Source organism: Rhinatrema bivittatum, chromosome 7, assembly GCF_901001135.1.
Source record: "Rhinatrema bivittatum chromosome 7, aRhiBiv1.1, whole genome shotgun sequence".
NCBI lineage: Eukaryota > Metazoa > Chordata > Amphibia > Gymnophiona > Rhinatrematidae > Rhinatrema > Rhinatrema bivittatum.
The window spans coordinates 31,714,855-31,733,765 of NC_042621.1; the positions used below are offsets into that span (position 1 = coordinate 31,714,855).

At 45.0% G+C, this 18,911-nt stretch overlaps 1 protein-coding gene across 6 annotated transcripts in view; it reads right to left on the minus strand.

Moving 5' to 3' along the window:
- Positions 1-8,985: 8,985 nt before the first annotated feature.
- SPIRE2 (spire type actin nucleation factor 2) overlaps positions 8,986-18,911 on the minus strand; it is a 208,670-nt gene continuing 198,744 nt past the window's right edge. For 5 of the 6 annotated variants that reach the window (XM_029608209.1, XM_029608206.1, XM_029608208.1 and 2 more), the window contains 4 exons: positions 18,428-18,495; positions 17,933-17,960; positions 14,989-15,104; positions 8,986-11,146 (listed from right to left, as the gene is read on the minus strand). In XM_029608209.1, coding sequence (XP_029464069.1) covers positions 10,927-11,146; positions 14,989-15,104; positions 17,933-17,960; positions 18,428-18,495 — 432 coding nt within the window. In that variant the 3' untranslated portion in view covers positions 8,986-10,926. The remainder of the gene's footprint in view (positions 11,147-14,988; positions 15,105-17,932; positions 17,961-18,427; positions 18,496-18,911) is intronic. The other variant, XR_003857675.1, reaches the window with a different exon arrangement.

The window sequence follows — 18,911 nt, forward strand, 5'->3', positions numbered from 1 at the left end:
CTCTGCCCACCCACCCCTAGGTTTGTTTTTCTAATGTAGACTGCCTAACTTCAAATTAGCAACAAAATAAATTAGTTAATTGTTAACACTTAAGGAAATACCAATCAAATAATTTATCAAAATGAGGACTATCCAATGTAACTATTCTGGAGCCTTTATTCTGAGGGAAAGCATCTGGAAACTTAGAGCTTGCCCCATTTGTGCAGAAATCTCTTCCTTGAAAAAGGAGCTGGCTGAAGTTAAAGCTGAATTAGCTTCAATAAAGAGAATTTCACCCACATTACATTACTCAGGAAAAAATTTCCCAATAACACAGAAAACCAGGAGTCAAGAAAAAAGAGAGATACAGTGGGCTCAGGTAGGTTAAAGCATGTGACCCGCAGACACCCTTTCTTGACAAATGGGCAGCCCACAAGTATACCCCCCCACTCAAACAGGACATTAATGAACTCAATAAAAACCAGGATTACAGTGGGCTCTGGTAGAATTAGACCTGTGATGAGGAGACACACACAGTATCAAGTGCAACAAGTACAAAAAGCCTTCTCTATATTAAACACTGAAAAAGTTCTTGAGAAAAACATTGAAGTGTTTCCTGAAATGAGTAAAAAAACCCAATGAGCAGTAGAGAGAGGATAGGTATCAACAGTCTGTGATCCTCTGCAGAGGAGATCCGTTCCACAATGGTGGTGTAGGGCCCGATGCAGATGGGCAATGAGGAGCTGTAGATGGACAGACTGGGAGAAGTTGTACTTACTGTCTATAGCTGATAGGTAGTGTTCCAGCAGGTTGAAGAATTGGTAGCAGGCACCAGGATAGACACACAGGCCCACGAGGAGCATGTACCTTTATATAGGATAGGCACCTGGAAATAAGCAAAGGGCCCCCGAGGAGCGGGTACCCAGGTTAGTAGAACCCCGGAGGGTGAAGGTAGCTTCCAGCAGAGTAGAAGCGGCAGAGCAGCTTCAGACCGGAGCAAATCCAATCTGTTGCTAACTCGGCGAGAGTCAGCAAATGGGCATCCTTATGAATGCGGAAGCAGTGACGTCACTCAAGGGGGACACCCCCAAGGTTCGTGCCAACACTGCTACAAAATGTGAGGCGTGCGCGCGTGCTCTAGGAGGCCTCAGGTCAACATGGCAGGATGCCGCGCCAGAGCTGCTCTGGGGAAGCCGGAGGGTGCGGCAAGGAGACGCTACGGACACCATTCTCCTGAGACTGGTGGAGAAGGCTGAAATAGAGGTGAGGCATGTCAGGCGAAGCCGTCTGAGACCAACGGACGCAACAGTATGTAAGGCAGCATTCCAAAAACATGATGTGACTGCCTTGACACATGTCTCAGAGGATTTGAGAGATGGTGGCACACCCATTACACATCATTCTACTCCCAAATCTGGGTGCAATTCTAATGCCTTGGTGGAACTCTTGCCTGATGGAGGAGATGCTATTCCTGATGATTTTGACATTCGAGACCCATGGCCTGGACAGCCTACCCTACCTGGGTTTACTCTAAGCGAGTGGAGAGTGAGTCAGATGTAGGACCCTTGTTTATCTCAGATCATAATGATGCTGGAGAACGATGAGAAACTTGAAGATCGAGACAGGCATCAGGAGCATTCAGAAGTAAAACTATTCTTCAGAGAATGGCAAGAACTATGTCTTCAAGAGGGAATGCTCTTCAGAAAAGTGATGAGGAATGAAGAGCCATACCAGCAACTTGTAATCCCAAAGAAATATCGTCAGAGAGCACTGGAAGGGGTACATGATGAGATTGGTCACCTGGGCTGTGAACAAACTTTGGATTTAGCACGTGCACAATTTTATTGGCCAAGAATGGCACAGTGAGTGGAGCAGTGAGTGAAGACCTGCAAAAGATGCGTGTGGAGAAAGGCTAGAGCAGAAAATGCAGCTCCCTTGGTAAACATAAAAGCTTATGCTTCCATGGTACTAGTTTGCGTTGATTTTCTCACCCTGGAGCCCGACGACAAGGACACACGAAATATCCCAGTAGTCACAAATCATTTTACTAAGTATGCTCAAGTGTATCCCACTCAAGATTAAACTGCATGAACTGTTGCTGTTACCTTGTGGGAAAATTTAATCTGCCACTATGGATTTCCAAAACGAATCCATAGTGACCTAGGAGCCAATTTTGAATCTGAACTCATCTCGGAGCTATGCAAAATAACAGGCACAAAATCCAGAACCATTCCATACCACCCTTGGGGAAATCCAGTGGAACGCTTCAATAGAACCTTAATAAATATCTGGGTACATTAGAAGATAAGCGTAAAGAACACTGGAGAAAATATGTTCACCCACTTGTGCACACCTATAATTGTACTCACAATGACAGTACTGGAACTTCTCCATTCTTTCTCATGTTTGGGAGAGAACCACGGCTTCCAATAGACTTATGCTTTGGCATCAGACCAGTGAGCCACAAAGCTAAGACCCATCTCCAGTATGTGAAAGAGTTACGTCAGAGGCTAAAGTATGCCTATAAACTAGCTACTCAGGAAGCTGAGAAGCACCAATTAGCCAACAAACGCAGATGGGATGCAAAAATGACGCCATCCTCAGTAGAAGAGGGTGATAGAGAGCTGGTTAAAAATATGAAGTTGAGAGGAAAACATAAACTTGCTGATCGATGGGAACCCTCAGTGTACATTGTTGTGAAACAAATTGAAGAACTACCAGTTTATGTGGTAAGGCCAGAAACAAGGGATGGGCCAGAAAGGACATTGCATAGAGATCTAATGTGCCCCTGTGGATTCATTTCTGGAAAGGAAGAGAGCAATATCACACATGAATCATCCAGTATCAACAAGCGACTGGGAATAAGGCAGAGGGATGAAGCTGATGATAGTAAGGATGACTATATCATGGAGAGTGGATATCCAGATTCAGTAGAAATGGAATGGAGTACATGTACTGGTGAAACTCGGCTAAGTGGAGAACTAAATCCTAATGCAAAGGAGTTTCATCCAGAATCATGGGGAGGAGACCCTGCAATACCTATCATACCAGCAACCCATGATAACTCATGTGATTCGGACAGTGCAGTTGATGAAGAACAGTGTACATCCTCTTTGGAAGGGTAAAGGACTTTAAACGAATCAGTAGATAAAGTAGAGTTACCACCACGACCCCAAAGACTGCGGAGAGCGAGAAAATTGCCTAGCAGATTTGATGGTTTTGAAGTGCAATTGCCCAAAGGGGTATATACTCACATCATGATAAGACAACCATACTCAGAGGACCCACTTGAAGTGTATACAGCTATGCAACTTTTAAATAATATGATGCAGGCACAATTGAGCAAACAAACAGAGTAAATATATAAGCTGTGGGCTTAAGTACCTGTCGGGGACATTAGGTTTTAAAGGGGGACCATGTAACCCACTTTAGTAAAAAAAGACAATGGCACTGAAGAACTGCCAATTGGGTGCTGTCTCTTTAAGGGCTGCAAACTCACACTGCACTCAGTTTGGGGCATGTGCAAACAGATCATTGCTTCCTGAGCAAGAAGGAGGAAGTTCTCTGCTCTGCCCTGAAACTAAAAGAAAGTTGTCTGTTTTAAATAAGGATTCATGCTGTGAAGGATTAGTAATTTGAATTGCCAGAGACAGAGAGCTCCCTTTGCAAGGAGGGTTCAGCGTTAGGACCAAAAGAAGTCCTGACATCATCTCCCACCCTTCAGCATTCAAAGGGCTTCACAGTAGGACACAAGCTGGGACTTTGAAATAAATGCTAGGGATGTGAATCGTGTGATCGATCGTCTTAACGATCGATTTTGACTGGGGGGGGAGGGAAATCTGATCGTCATGGGTTTTTTTTGGTAAAAAATCGTAAAAAATCATAAATCGGGGGCCGTATTGCCAATATTCAAAATAGCGCCGACGCTACTTTTGCCCTCACTATGTCGACATAGTGAGGGCAAAATGGCGCCGGCGCTACTTTTGCCCTCACTATGTCGACATAGTGAAGGCAAAATGGCGCCGGCGCCATTTTATTCAAAATGATGCCGGTGCTACTTTTGCCCTCACTATGTCGACATAGTGAGGGCAAAAGTAGCGCCAGCGCCATTTTAAATATTGGCAATATGGCCCGCATGCAGGAGGTTGCTCCCGGACCCCTGCTGGACTTTTGGCAAGTCTTGTAGGAGTCAGGAGGCCCCCCCAAGCTGGCCAAAAGTCCCTGGGGGTCCAGCGGGGGTCCGGGAGCGATCTCCTGCACTTGTGACGTCGGGTGACAGGAACCAAAATGGCGCCGGCGCTACCTTTGCCCTGTCATATGGTAAGGGCAAAGGGCCACCGGCGCCATTTCTATTAACGCAGCCGTGGCCCGAGAGCGGGAGATCGCACCGGGACCCCCCACCCCCACTGGACCCCAGGTAATTTAAAACATTTTGGGGGGCTTCGGGAGGGTGGGGGATTTGTTTTAAAGGGTCGGGGTGGGTTTTAGGGTGTTTTGGTGTGCCGGTTTTCTCGCCCTCCCCCCCTCCCGATTTACGATTTTTTGACGATAAATCGGGGGAATTGCTATTGTATCGCAGCTCTAACGATTTTTGACGATTTAAAATATATCTTACGATTGTTTTAAATCGTCAAAAAACGATTCACATTCCTAATAAATGTAAAGACTGTGTAAAGATTGGAGATAGCTGCTGAATTGTCACCAGTTGAAATCTTTCATGTCTAAGCTACTACAGTGTGCATGTGTTTGCGGAGTGAGCAGAATGATTAAGTCTCCTAATTATTCAGTGAAGTTTAATGCTGTTATATACTAATGTAGTGGACGAAGACTTCACCCTGACAGAGGACAACCTGAAACTCCTACCAAGCAGGACTTCATGTACCAGAACCACCTGCTTCATAAAGGGTCTACTGCCTGCAATAAAGCTATAGTTAGGACATAGAGAAACTCTCTGTCAGCACGTTTTCATTTTTTGGCTTTCGCTGTTCTTATTGTCTGATAAGCTTTCACTGCTTGCCTGACAAGTCTGTAACCTAGATAAGAACAATGAATGTATTATGTGTAAGGCAGTATTGCTGCAGACTCGCAAATTCCTTTCCAGAACTGCAAGTCCCGGCAGCCTCTCCTGCAGAACACGGGAGAAGTTTCAGGAAAGTTCCAGGTTATCTAAGGGGGGGGGGGGGTTCAGTCAGCCCCTCAGCCGGGATATGCTTGCTCAGCAGTGTGTAGAACGCATGCGTGTAAGATAAGAAATGTGGAATGTATAAAAGTTTCTCCCTGCTTGGGAGGGGTGTGCAGTTTTACTGAGCAATTCAGCTGCATCTATTTGCTGGCAAAATAAAACTTTTCCTTCTCGGACCAGGTGCCTGAAGTCTTCTGTTTGTACCCTGTTTGTACCCTATTACACTAATGCGGTGTGTAACTTCATTATTGGTGCTGGGCTATCAGTTGAACTGCAGGTCTCTACAGCCTTAACCTTATATGGTCTGGTTAACCCTGAAGTAATAAACTACAGGAAAACAGTGTCATACATATATTACAAGGTTACACCAGCACCACAGGAAGTCCTGGCTAGGGGGCCTATAAAAAAAGGAAGACCAGAGTTACAGGAAGTTCTATCCCAGGTCCTGGGAACACCATCAGAGGTGAGGGGCGTAACAGCTGTGACCTGAACTCGTGTCCCTCTGCTTGGCAGCATGCAGAGGGACACGATGTGTGGAGGTGTGGATTTTCAGTAACTAGAACTGAAATAAGCTCCTATCCTAAACTAAAACAGTAACCCATTCATTCTTGTATTAATTGGCATATACAGGAGTGGATTGGCCTATCGGGGGATTGGGCTTCCTCTGGTGGGCCGGTCGCTCCCATCATGTGTTTCTTTTTTTTTAAAATAAGGATTCCCGCCAAAGAAAATGAGAAGGGCTGCTGTGGCCTGAAAAAAGATCAACAAAGCCGTGGCAGAGTGGATGAAGCCATGCTTGAAGTGAGGCCTGTGGGCTGTGTCAGAGCTCATTTTACTGTGCCTGAAGAGGACCTGCGAGCCGCAGCAGAGCCCATCCTGCCACGGCTTGAAAAGAGATATGCTGCTCAAGAGGACCTGCGTGCAGGGCCGGTGCACCTCCGGTCTCAGGGCGGTGACAGCATGACTTCTCCTTCCTGTCCACGCAGCCCGGAAGAAGAAGTGGTGGGTCCGCGCAGGCGGAAAGAAGAAGAGGCCATGCAGGAAAAAGAAGAGCACCGGCTGTTGCAGGAAGAGGCAGCACTGGCCCCAAGTTTGCTTGGCGTCCAAGAAGCAAAAGCAACAGTGCTCCTGCCTCAGCCTGGGCCGTTGCAGGAAGAGACATCAAGTGCCAAAGGAAAAGCAATAGCGCCACCCCCCCCCCCCCTTTTTGAAGGAAACAGAGCAACATCAGCCCCCACGGCCTCAAGAAAAATGAAGAGTCCCTCTGCCATGGGAGCTGAAAGAGGAGGCTGCCGCTGTACTTTTACTGGGGGGGGGGGGGGGGGGAGTGCATGAGTGAGAGCATGTGTGTGTCTGTGAGGGCATGTGTGGGTAAAAGATCGTGTCTGTGAGTATGTGTATGTGAGATTGTGTGTGTGTGTGTGAGAGCATGTCTGTGTGTGTGTTGCTGTGTGTGTGAGAGCATGTTCTGTGACTGAGCATGTGTGTATATATGACAGAGAGATTGTGAGGAACAACCCATCACCTCTCCCCTGCTAATCCACGATAATCTCAGGGTATCTGGAAATCAAGATTACAGGTATAAACAACCCGGGATTTTTTATCTTTTTTAAGTTTTAGGTATTGGATGGTGTTTGAAATATTTTATTGGTCTTTGGAAGATTTATATGAGTTTTCAGTTATTAGATCGTGTTCTATTTGTCAGCTGTTTTTATTTATTTATTTATTTATTTATTTATTTAAAGGCTTTTATATACCGATGTTCCTGTACTAGTACATATCGCGTCGGTTTACATAGAACCAAAGTTGGAAATTACATTAAACAAGTGGGTACAGGTAACAGGGCTAACTTCGTATGAACTTATAGATAAAGCAGCGAATGACTTAAAATTAAAATTAAATTATTATAAATATAAATATAATTAAATAAACAATCAAACTTGGATTTACAGCAGACTTGATAAGTGTGAATGCATTATAACATACAGCTAACGGGGAGATAATGAGATTAACTTATAAGATTAAATGGTTCGGCATCGGAAATCTCGCATATTGGATTAAGAAATGCGTGAATCTGTCCCTGAGGGAGAGACCTTTATGTGAAGGCTTTTGTGAAAAGCCAAGTTTTGAGCTTCTTTTTGAATGTCCGACTACAAGTTTCTAGACGAAGGTTCTTGGGGAGGGCATTCCAGTGAGAGGGGCTGGCAGTCGAGAATGCACATTTCTTGAGTGATGACTTGGCTGGAGGTGCATATAAGGTGCCCAAGTAGCTGGTTCTGATTGGTCTTGATGATGCGTGAGGACGAAGTGGGTCACTTAGATCTAGCGAAGTTTGGGAATGAATGGTCTTGTGGGTTATGGTTAGTACTTTGAATAGGATTCTAGATTTAATAGGGAGCCAGTGTAGGTTCTTTAGAATAGGTGTGATGTGTTCAACTCTACTAGAGTTGGTTAGAATCCTGGCAGCCGAGTTCTGCAGCATTTGTAGTGGTTTGGTGGTGATAACTGGAAGGCCAATTAGCAGAGAGTTGCAATAGTCAATTTTTGAAAATAGAATTGTTTGGAGGACTGTTCTAAAGTCCTGAAAGTGGAGGAGAGGTTTTAGCTTTTTCAATATGTGTAGCTTGTGGAAACATTCTTTCGTAGTGTTTGAGACAAATTTTTTGAGATTCAGCCTATTGTCGATAGTAATGCCAAGGTCTCTTAAGTGAGTGGGGGAGCTCATTAGTGGTGTGATTAGATTGTTGGCAGCCTGACTGTTGTCATCCAGGGTGATCAGTATATTAAAATATTCTTTTTATTAGTATGGTTTTACTGCTATTGACCATTTATATTTACTGATTTTGAAGTTTTCTGAGGAATTGTAATATTTCTGTTTTTCCATTGTTGCTCTGCATAATAGCCTGGCCTGTTGCGATTAATAGTTCAGATTTTGTCTGCATGTTTATATTAATACTTTATGGTTAATTTATTCTGCATTTTTGTGAGGGTCTGCTTGATTTTTTTTGTGTGTGTGACTGAGTTGAGGTATTCTGCTAGTGTGTAGGGATCTGTAGCAGCTTGGCTTTTTTTGTTTTCCTAATAGTAGGTGTATTGGCTTTTCAGGGTTTGGTGTAATAATTGCAGTGTTGCCTTTTCATAAATAGGATTGTTAGTGTTTGAGTGCTGGCAGTTATTGCAGTTTTGATATGGAGATTTACTAAATGAAATTGTAATCCAATTTACATGTGGCTTTCTGAGGGCCATGCTCATACCCAGCACACATTACAATAGCCCTAATACCAGTTCCAAGGGTCTTTTTTTACTTTTTTGCAGGGTTTTACAGCACACTATACAAATATAATATATTTTTTGTAAGTGATATTTTTACCTCACAAGACTTTTATTTTGGAGATATTTTGGCTCGATTCTGTCGGGTTCCAACATAACATAAGAACATAAGAAATTGCCATGCTGGGTCAGACCAAGGGTCCATCAAGCCCAGCATCCTGTTTCCAACAGTGGCCAATCCAAGTCACAAGTACCTGGCAGAATTAACTTGGCGTGCTTTTGGGAGCTGTTGACCCATGTGCTGCAGGGAAAGTGCATGAGTGCATCAGTTACCCCATGGACTGGTTTTGAAAAAAATCCCCTGTGCCGATATTTTCCTGCAATCCACCCCTGGCCATATACAAATTAAGAACTAATAGGGAAAAAAAAAAACCTCTAAGACTTGCTAAAATGGGAACTAAAGGCCTAAAATGCAAACTGGCACTTTTTCTGCAGCTGCTTGCACGCAGACTCCCTGTCTCCCCACAGAAAACATTCCAACACACAAATTGCAGTCCAAACCTTTTATTACTCACAGAGGAGAGAAGCAGCGCTTTGAGAGTCATTCCATGCTGACTGCAGAATATTTACATTACAGTACGGTCTCTGTGTGATACATCACTCCTGTCACCATGCTGGCAGGAACCACACCCATTAGCCCAATCAGTCCCCTTCAGTTTATGTGGATTACTACAAGGTGTTAGGGAGTTTCCTGCAGTAATACTGAATAAATACAGACTGGGGGGGGGGGGCTGTAGATGGAGGGTAACAGAAGCAGATGAGAACGGTCTTGGTGAAGGAAGAGGTAACAGTGAGCAGCGAGGACAGAGATTTGTGCTGTGCTGTTGTATCTCTCTGGCATGGACACACATTCAAAGCAGAGCATGGAACATGAGGAGCATAAGTGGGGTGGTGCCTGGAGGTTGGTGTGTGTGCTAGAGGGGGGTCAGACAGATAATTGCCTCAGGGACTTGTTCAGTTCCTTCCCATTCCTAGACCCAACCCAACCCCTTCCAGGGAAGCAAGGGAAACCAAAAGAAGAGTCTCCTTCAGTAGCTCTCCTTTAATACAAGGTGCAAAAAGCAGATCTCAGACAAGTCTGACCCCTCCGAATGATCCCATAAGTGGCACACTGTGCTACGTCCAGCAAAAGTGAGTGCCAGACTTTCACGAGATCTCCAGACAGACAAGGAAATGCTTCATAAGGAAAGCTGCATGTACACCTTCAGCTACTATCTGCACTTCTGCAATACACTGTTAACATTTACAGATCATAAGCATCTCTCCTTAAGTATACTGTTAAAATCTTTCAGTCCATCAACATTTCATCTGCAGTCTCCTGATAAGGTCCATGTAGTCTCTCCTCCTTCAGTTATATGTCTGGTCTGGTTGTTATAAATACTGCTCTTCCGGCTTAACTGCTTATTGCTTTCGTACACACATAAACATACAGAGGAACATCTCTCACAGATTCCATGGATGCTTCGGTCATACTTGGGTACTGTATTTTTTCCAAAGTTGGAGCAAGGAATTTATATTCATTTCCCTTGCTTTTCTAGATTCACATCCCTCAACCAAACTGGGATTATTGAGAAAGGATCTGAAGTGACAGTCATGCTGTGGACACCTCTGCTCTCCAGCTGTCACTTATCCCTGCTTCATCTGTCCTGGTAAAAAGTGCTTTCACCTTATTCTTACATTTGTTGTTCTGTGTGATACATCCACCTCACATCTGCTGAAGAAAATGACTGATCTGGAGAGGAGAAAGTAGTGTCACGAATTGACTCAGTCAGGTTTCACAAATTGATCCAGCTTTGGTTTCTTTTTCCATCGTAGTCTGGGACTTGTGGTTATTTTCCTGTTGAAAAGCAGGATTACAAGTCCCAGAAAGCAAAAGATTGGAGTTTAGGACATTAGGGCTGGCTCAACCTGTGGAAGGAGAAAACCTTTTCATCAGCTGCAGAGAGCTAAATTCTCAGTATGGCAAAAGAGTGTCAGTGCATGCACACTGCTGCTGTGATGCTAGGGATTGTATTGCCACAGTATGTGGTGGAACACTGGAAGCATTCATGATTTTGACCTAGGTGGTGGGGATTCTTGTGGCACATTATAACCTCAACCCAAGGTTTTTAAAGCACTGTTAGCTGGAAATTATTTTTCCTTAATAGAAGACAGAGTGGAAACATCTGCAGTAAATTGACATGCACATTGTGTGTCTCACTGCACAACTGGGGAACCCATCTTCTCTGCTCTAGGTACCCTATGATACAGTGCTTTGACAGTCATTACCTGTGAGGCAGTGCCAGTCTGATAGAAGTTAGTCATCTTCTGCTCTACCAGGTGTATGGTGCTAGGCTGAACTGTCCAGAGCAATCAGTCACTTCCTGCAAGGCTATGCCAAGTGGGTGGTGCCAGGCAGGGCAGAGCCAGGCTGTCAGTTTAGTAGCAGTCTGTCACTATCGTTTGCCCATGCGACTGGGGACAGGATGGTAGGTCTGAGCTCTGCGGCCCCGGCATGGGGTGCTGTTGAGAATGTCCACGCTCTTACGACTTGAGCTGACGACATCGGCCACAAAACTGCTGCAGTCTGTGCAGACATCCTTCAGGGTACAGCCATGTGCATAGATGTGTGGAAAATCCTCCTCTACACTGTGCCAGGGCGTTCCCCTCAAGCATCTGCAAGAGAGAATGACAGAGTGTAAGTGGGAAAAGCCTTCTGCCCAAGAACCATGTACGAGAACACCAATGGTCGACAGAGGAGAAAGTAGGGATTTACGATTGAGAAATAAAACCGTGAATACTGTGTGCAGTTCTGGTCAGCCCATCCCAAAAACAATAAAACAGAACTAGACAAGGTTCAGAGAAGGACAATCAAAATGATAAAGGGGATAGCCTAGCTCCCTTATGAGGAAAGGCTAAAGAAGTTAGGGCTCTTTAGCCTGAAGAAGAGATGACCAAGAAGAGAATATGATAGAGGTCTATAAAATCATGAATGGGTTGGAACAGTTCTTTACATTATCAGATAGTACAGTATTAGAATTAGGAGATGGCCCAGGAAACTAACAGGTAGTAGATTTAAAATAAATTTAAGAAATTATTTTTCAATCAGTGCACAGTTAAGCTGTGGAATTTGTTATCATCTAATGCAATGAAAGTTAGTACTTTAGCTAAATTTTAAAAAGGTTTGGACAAGTTTCTGGAGGATAGGTATGTTAACAATTATTAGCCAGACAAACTGGGGTTTCTCTGCTTCTTTCTTCTGGAAATGAGCAATATGGAATGGACTTTCTGTTGGGATCTGCAGGATACTTATAGAAACATAGAAACATAGAAATGACAGCAGAAGAAGACCAAACGGCCCATCCAGTCTGCCCAGCAAGCCACGCAGTTCATCCATTTATTTATTTATTTATTTCCCACCCTTTTTCTCCCTCCCATCCATCACTATTGGCTTCCAGCACCCTCCGGCCGCAACTCCCTTCCACCCCTCCACCATGCAGAGAGCAGCGCCATATCCGCATCCCAGTGAACATCCAGCTCAATCAGGGGTAGCAACTGCCGCAACAAGCAGGCCACACCCCTGCCCCATACTCTTACCCACCCCTGCTTTGTTTGTTTGTTTCTTGTTTTTGTTTTTTTGGAGATGGCAGCCCTCCGTGAAGGCGGAACACCAACCACTGGCCACAGGCATCCCGCTCCGTGAATGCCTCTGTGGCTACTGCCGCTCCGTGCAGTGTTTTGCTGCCTGAAGGTGGAACCCCAACTACTGGCCACTGGCATCCCGCTCCGTGAATGCCTCTGTGGCTACTGCCGCTCCGTGCAGTGTTTTGCTGCCTGAAGGTGGAACACCGACTACTGGCCACTGGCATCCCGCTCCGTGAATGCCTCTGTGGCTACTGCCGCTCCGTGCAGTGTTTTGCTGCCTCCTCTTTATTTACGCCCACTAGACTTGATGGATCCACAGTGTTTATCCCACGCCCCTTTGAAGTCCTTCACAGTTTTAGACTTCACCACTTCCTCCGGAAGGGCATTCCAGGCATCCACCACCCTTTCCGTGAAGAAATACTTCCTGACATTGGTTCTTAGTCTTCCTCCCTGGAGCCTCAGCTCGTGACCTCTGGTTCTGCTGATTTTTTTCCGACGGAAAAGGTTTGTCGTTGTCTTTGGATCATTAAAGTTTTTCAAGTATCTGAAAGTCTGAATCATATCACCCCTGCTCCTCCTTTCCTCCAGGGTGTACATATTTAGATTCTTCAATCTCTCCTCGTATGTCATCCGATGAAGATCCTCCACCTTCCTGGTCGCCCTTCTCTGTACCGCTTCCATCTTGTCTTTGTCTCTTTGTAGATACGGTCTCCAGAACTGAACACAGTACTCCAGGTGAGGCCTCACCAAGGACCTGTACAAGGGAATAATCACTTCCCTTTTCTTACTCGATATTCCTCTCTCTATGCAGCCCAGCATTCTTCTGGCTTTTGCTATCGCCTTGTCGCATTGTTTCGCAGACTTCATATCATTAGACACTATCACCCCAAGGTCCCTCTCCTGCTCCGTGCACATCAGCCTTTCCCCCCCCATCGAATACAGTTCATTCGGATTTCCACTCCTCATATGCATGACTTTGCACTTCTTGGCATTGAATCTCAGCTGCCATATCTTCGACCACTCTTCCAGTTTCCTTAGATCCCGTCTCATTCTCTCCACTCCCTCCGGCGTGTCCACTCTGTTGCAGATCTTAGTGTCATCCGCAAAAAGACAAACCTTACCTTCTATTTCGTCCGCAATGTCGTTCACAAAGATATTAAACAGGACCGGTCCCAACACCGATCCTTGCGGTACACCACTTAAAACCGCTCTCTCTTCAGAGAAAGTTCCATTTACCATCACACATTGTCTTCTGTCCGTCAACCAATTTGCAATCCAGGTCACCACCTCGGCACTCACTCCTAAGCTTCTCGTTTTATTCACCAGTCTCCTGTGTGGAACCGTATCAAAAGCTTTGCTGAAATCCAAGTATATGACATCGAGCGCTCTTCCTTGATCCAATTCCTTGGTTACCCAGTCAAAAAAGTCAATCAGATTTGTCTGACAGGATCTTCCCCTGGTGAATCCATGTTGCCTCTGGTCCATCAATTCTCCGGACTGTAGATAGTTCACTATTCTCTCTTTCAGCAGTGACTCCATTACTTTTCCCACCACCGAAGTGAGGCTAACCGGTCTGTAGTTGCCAGCCTCCTCCCTGTTCCCACTCTTGTGAAGCGGGACCACCACCGCTCTTCTCCAATCTCTTGGTACCACTCCCGTTTCTAGGGATCTATTGAACAGGTCACACAGCGAACCCGCCAGAACATCTCTGAGCTCCCTCAGTATCCTTGGATGAATCCCATCAGGCCCCATGGCTTTGTCCACTTTCAGATTCTTTAGCTCTTCCCATACATTTTCTACTGTAAAAGGATTTTCATCTATTCCAGTTCCCTCCAGTTTCTTGTTGTGTAGAGATGGTCCTTCTCCAGGGTCTTCTGACAGTAGTCAGTCCAAGTGACTTGGATTGACTACTGTCAGAGAAAGGATGCTAAGTTCAGTGGAGCACTGGTCTGATCCAGCTTGGCATCTCTTATGTTATTTCCTTCTGGGCAAGTCAGGAGAAGACCTGGGATGAAGTATCAAATCCTCTTTCCCACTGTTGTTTTGCTGTAGACGAGTTAGTCACTTCATCTCTCCGTGCCTCATTTCTGATCCCAGCTCTACCACCATTTCTCTACCACCATTTCTACCACCATTTCTCTACCACCATCTCCCTGCCACTTGCTGTGACCTTGTGGGTGCTATTTTATCACTTGTATGCCTCCATGTGCTCACCGGCAATAGAGAAACGGTAAGATGTTTCCACCCAAATTCAGCTCTCAGTTTGCTGAGATTATGGCATGCACATTCCAGCGAATGCATGTCAGTCTGTGGACAATATTCAGGGTGAAAGATGCCAGCTGGTGAAATCGCTCAGAGATCAGGAAAGGGAGCTACAGGAAGAGGTGATGCTGAGGAGCATCTGGGAAGATGAAGATTGTTTTGACATACATAGAGACCTCAATGTCCATGATTAAGAGATAGTTAGAGAAGAGGATAGAGGAAGCAGAGGATAAGGAAGACACTGCATCCCATTTACACAAAAACTGGAAGGACAGAGCCCCTCCCCCCACCCTTGAGGCCTTTGAATTCAATTACAAAACCAATATACATTCCCAGAATCACTAAAGGAGAAAGGTTTGGAACACAAGAAGGGAAGCAGAGCTCTTCTAGAAGCCCCTCATATCCCTTCCTCATCACCCATCTCAACATGGGGTTTCCCCTTCTCTCCCTCTCGCCTCCTCTCTCCCTGTAAGTATAATGCTATCCAGTCCTATGCATTCATCAGAGCGGACATGGCAGAGAGCCTGGGCCCAATTAGTGAAGTCTAAGGTTAGTGAGAGGGTAGGGTGGGAAATGGGGAGGAAAAAGAGAATGCAGAAGCTGTGACTCACTGGAAAGCATCTCTCCTGTGAGAGGGGTTTCCCTTTCCGTTCACTGTTCCTGGAAGACTCTCAAACCCTACAGTATATACTGGGATGTGGAGCAGCTTCTTGGATGGCATCTTCATCTGTGGCAGGATATAGGAGGAAAAGTAAAGGGGAGCAGAGCTGGTTATAGCCTCGAGAAGATACTTTGCAATCAGCAGACTTTATGGCATGCACAAGCTAGATAAAGTAGCATAGTGACAGACTTCCATGCCCATGGAGCTGGTTTACAGTGCCTGTATGCTACATTTTGGGTATGTGGCACAGTGCCTGTATTCTGTATCTGTGTGTACAGTGGGGTGGGTACTGAACTCCTTGCCCATGGGTGTGGATTACAATGCCTGTGTTCTATACCCTTGGGTATGGTAGCACAGTGTTTGTGTTCCAGGCTAGTAGATATGGCTTGTTGCTTGCCTTTTATGCCCATCCCATGTTAAGCAATTGGCATCATGGAAGGTGTTGTGATATTGGTAAGTCCCTGCTTAGACACTCCATAAAAACAAGACTGTTTTTAGAAACTTCACCCTGTATTTGAGATCTGACTGTGATTTGGGGAAATAATCATGTTGATCTTACAAAAGATCTAGACTGGACTTAGTATTAGTTTGTTAGGTTTGAGGAGCTGTCCTTTGGGGAAAGGTTGTTATATAGTCAGATATTAGAAATGGTATTATTGCTTGTTCTTTTTAATGTTTAGTAAGTGTAGTGGACCTGAGAATTTGTATATGTTATTCATTGTACTTATGTAGAATACAATTTAGAATACACAAACACAAAGCAATAAAATATGTCTATTGTAAGTATTTTGAGCACTTTTAGTGATTAAATGCTATTATGAACTGAAATAAAGTTGTTGAGTGTATGCACTGACTGTCAGCTCCAGTACAAAGGCAGGTGAAAGGAGTGTGAGTGGCAGGTGTCAGAGGTCTGTCCCACAAGAGGGACAGACCTGGTGTATATTGGGAGGACTAAGCATCAAAAAAACAAGGTATCTGAACTCTATCAACAATGTGCTCTTTACCACACAAAATATTCTATCCAATGATTTTTAGAAAATTGTATAAAAAATATATATGAAACCGCATCAGCAAGCCTGACGACGGCAGTGAGCCCACTTGCCGTCCGGACTTCTCGTCATGTGCGGCGTGTGATTGTGTCAAAGTTTTTTTTATATTTCCTTTTTTGTATAGAGGCAACTTTTCATATATCCTCTAGGTCCCGTCTGTAAATTGTAACATGCATCTTTTAGTCCCGCTCTGTCCCAAAAATCACCCGACAGCGGCCGGTGTTTCGCGATACAAATCGCTTCATCAGGGGCAAATTTCCAAAGATTGTAACACGGCAATAGCTAAAAAATCAAGAGGACATATGCTATCAAAATTGAAACATAATATGAAACCAGTACTTAACTTTGTGTTGGATAGAATATTTTGTGTGGTAAAGAGCACATTGTTGATAGAGTTCAGATACCTTGTTTTTTTGATGCTTAGTGTTTGATATAGAAAACAAGAGCTGTGGTTCTTTGCGCTTGAATTTGGTATATTGGGAGGAGCCATACCAGCAATGACACAGGTCGTGTCCAGTGTCCTTACGCACAGAAATTGTGCCGTTGCTGCAATGGTGTATTCAGCGTAAGTGCAGCAGAGCACCCAACATGCATGGGAGTGCACTCTGCCATGATGTGTCATGCTTACTGAAGATGTTGTCTGAGATAGAAGGAGCTGACTGTCTGCAGAGCAGTTGTAAAACATGCCGAGAGTGTAGAGATTGCTCTCTCAAGCTGAACTGTGATAGTGTACAGATGAAACCCAGAGACTAATGGGGCAGTTTTCAAAGATAACCGGTTACCAGTAGCCATATGTTCAGACAGACCTAACCAGCTAGATTTTTGGCTGAACATTTGTCCAAACCTAGCTGAGTAAAATGCAGATTTATATCTGCGTAACCGGTAAGATTATAAGGCTGTCCTTTCAATGTATCTGGACACAGCCCCTTTTTTGAGCAGATAAATTTGACTACTTTGTGTAAATTCAGGTTTAACTGGTCAGCAGGGAGGACTTTTAAAGCAGCTGACTCCAGAAGTCGATCCCTCCCTGGTTTGTGTAAGGTTAGTTTGGTCAGTCATTGGCACAGATCTCGAATGCCCAGATTTAGGTGTCAGGCAAAAAGGTGCCGAGAGCCTGCCAGTCAATGTGCTGAAAAGTTAAGAAACAGCATAACTTTTGTCCAAGGATTTTATTTCCTGTAACTTCTGTCGGGAAAAATAATTCTTGCAAAAAAAATTTTCTGCAAAAACTGCATTCAGGCAAAAGTCCTGTGGCACTTTATGCAGAAGATTTATGCTTGCAGAGGTTTCTTTTATTTCAAAATTGTTCCAGCATGCTGCCTTGCAGGCTGTCCTCCTTTTTGCCTGGAATGTGAGCATGGCCAGCTCACCGCTCTGCTGCCATCTCCAATTGTCACAAAGAATGGTCTGCTCGCCACTAAGCTCAGCATTGTCCTTGTGACATGCAAGGCCTCTTAGCTGAGATTAACCATGTCCTAGCTAGCCAAGGGATTGACAGACACTGCTTTTGTAACTGTCTTTAAAACAGTGTGTTCAGGTTGATAGCTGTCCGGTGCATGAAGGATTATGGCAGATGCCAGCCCGATCCATAATTTAGTAATCATTCAGATAGCTTGAAGGTACAGCCCAAATGCAGTCTGACCTGAAGGTTTTTTGGGGCAAAATTTCTTTGCCTAGTTTATGCCTGAGACTGGTGCCAGGTCTTCACAGAACAGGACTGGCATGGGACACATCGTGCTGCTTTTGCCATGTTGGAGATTATAAATGTCTCAGCCTGAGGAGTAAGCTGATAACATTGAGCTGGCACTAGGTGTTCTTAGTGAAATGTAAAATCCTTCTCCTTACCTTACGACTGCAGGAGCCACACACAGACCTAGGAAGAGACAAAACAAGGTGAAATGTTTAGCCTTTTTGTCACCAACATTTTTTTCACCTGAGCCCCATTCAGTGATTGAGCTGGATGATATAAACACAGCATTTCACCTCTCTAACCACTTAGTGATGACCAAAAGAAGGGAATATAAACCTCTGTCCCAGGAGAACATTTTGAAGCTTCATGAGCAGTACTGAGAGCCCAGGGCCCAGAGAGGCGACTCTAGTCCCTCAATAACTTCCATCCTGGAATAGGATAGCAGCACTGCTACTGTTGACAAGTGAGGTTTCTCCACAAGCTTTGTGGATTATTCTGGGCAGCAAGGCTCCCCTTTGGGTAATGCCTCTTTTGCTCCCTCCCTTCCAAAACTTTTATACACTTTTAGCTTTTGAGTAAGGGAGGCTTGATCCCTCTTGGGGCAGGCTGCACTCCATCTAATCCTGATGGTGGGGCTTGGGAGTCCTCACCTCTTGCAGAAGAAACAGGTGGCCGGCCAGGAAAATAATGGGAACTTCACTCTGCAGCAGCAACAGATCTGCCGGGTAAATGGTCAGTGATAAATAGTCAGGCGCATGTCGTCCCCCTCTCCAACACTAGAACATGGACAGCCCTAATAGGCAGCAGAACTCACAGAAGCATTCTCGGAGATCTCCATTCCCAGCTCACCCCATCCCATCCACAACTCTATCAGAGGCAAGAGACTGGAAGATCTCTATTTCCAACCCAACCCACCCCATCCCATCTACAACACTACCTGAGGCAAGAGATTGGGGGATCTCCATTCTCATCCTCCCATCCCACCCACAATACTACCTGAGGCAAGAGACTGGGGGATCTCCATTCCCAACCCAACTCATCCCACCCACAATACTACCTGAGGCAAGAGACTGGGGGATCTCCATTCCCAATGCACCCCATCCCAGCCAGAGCATTACCTGAGGCAAGAGACGG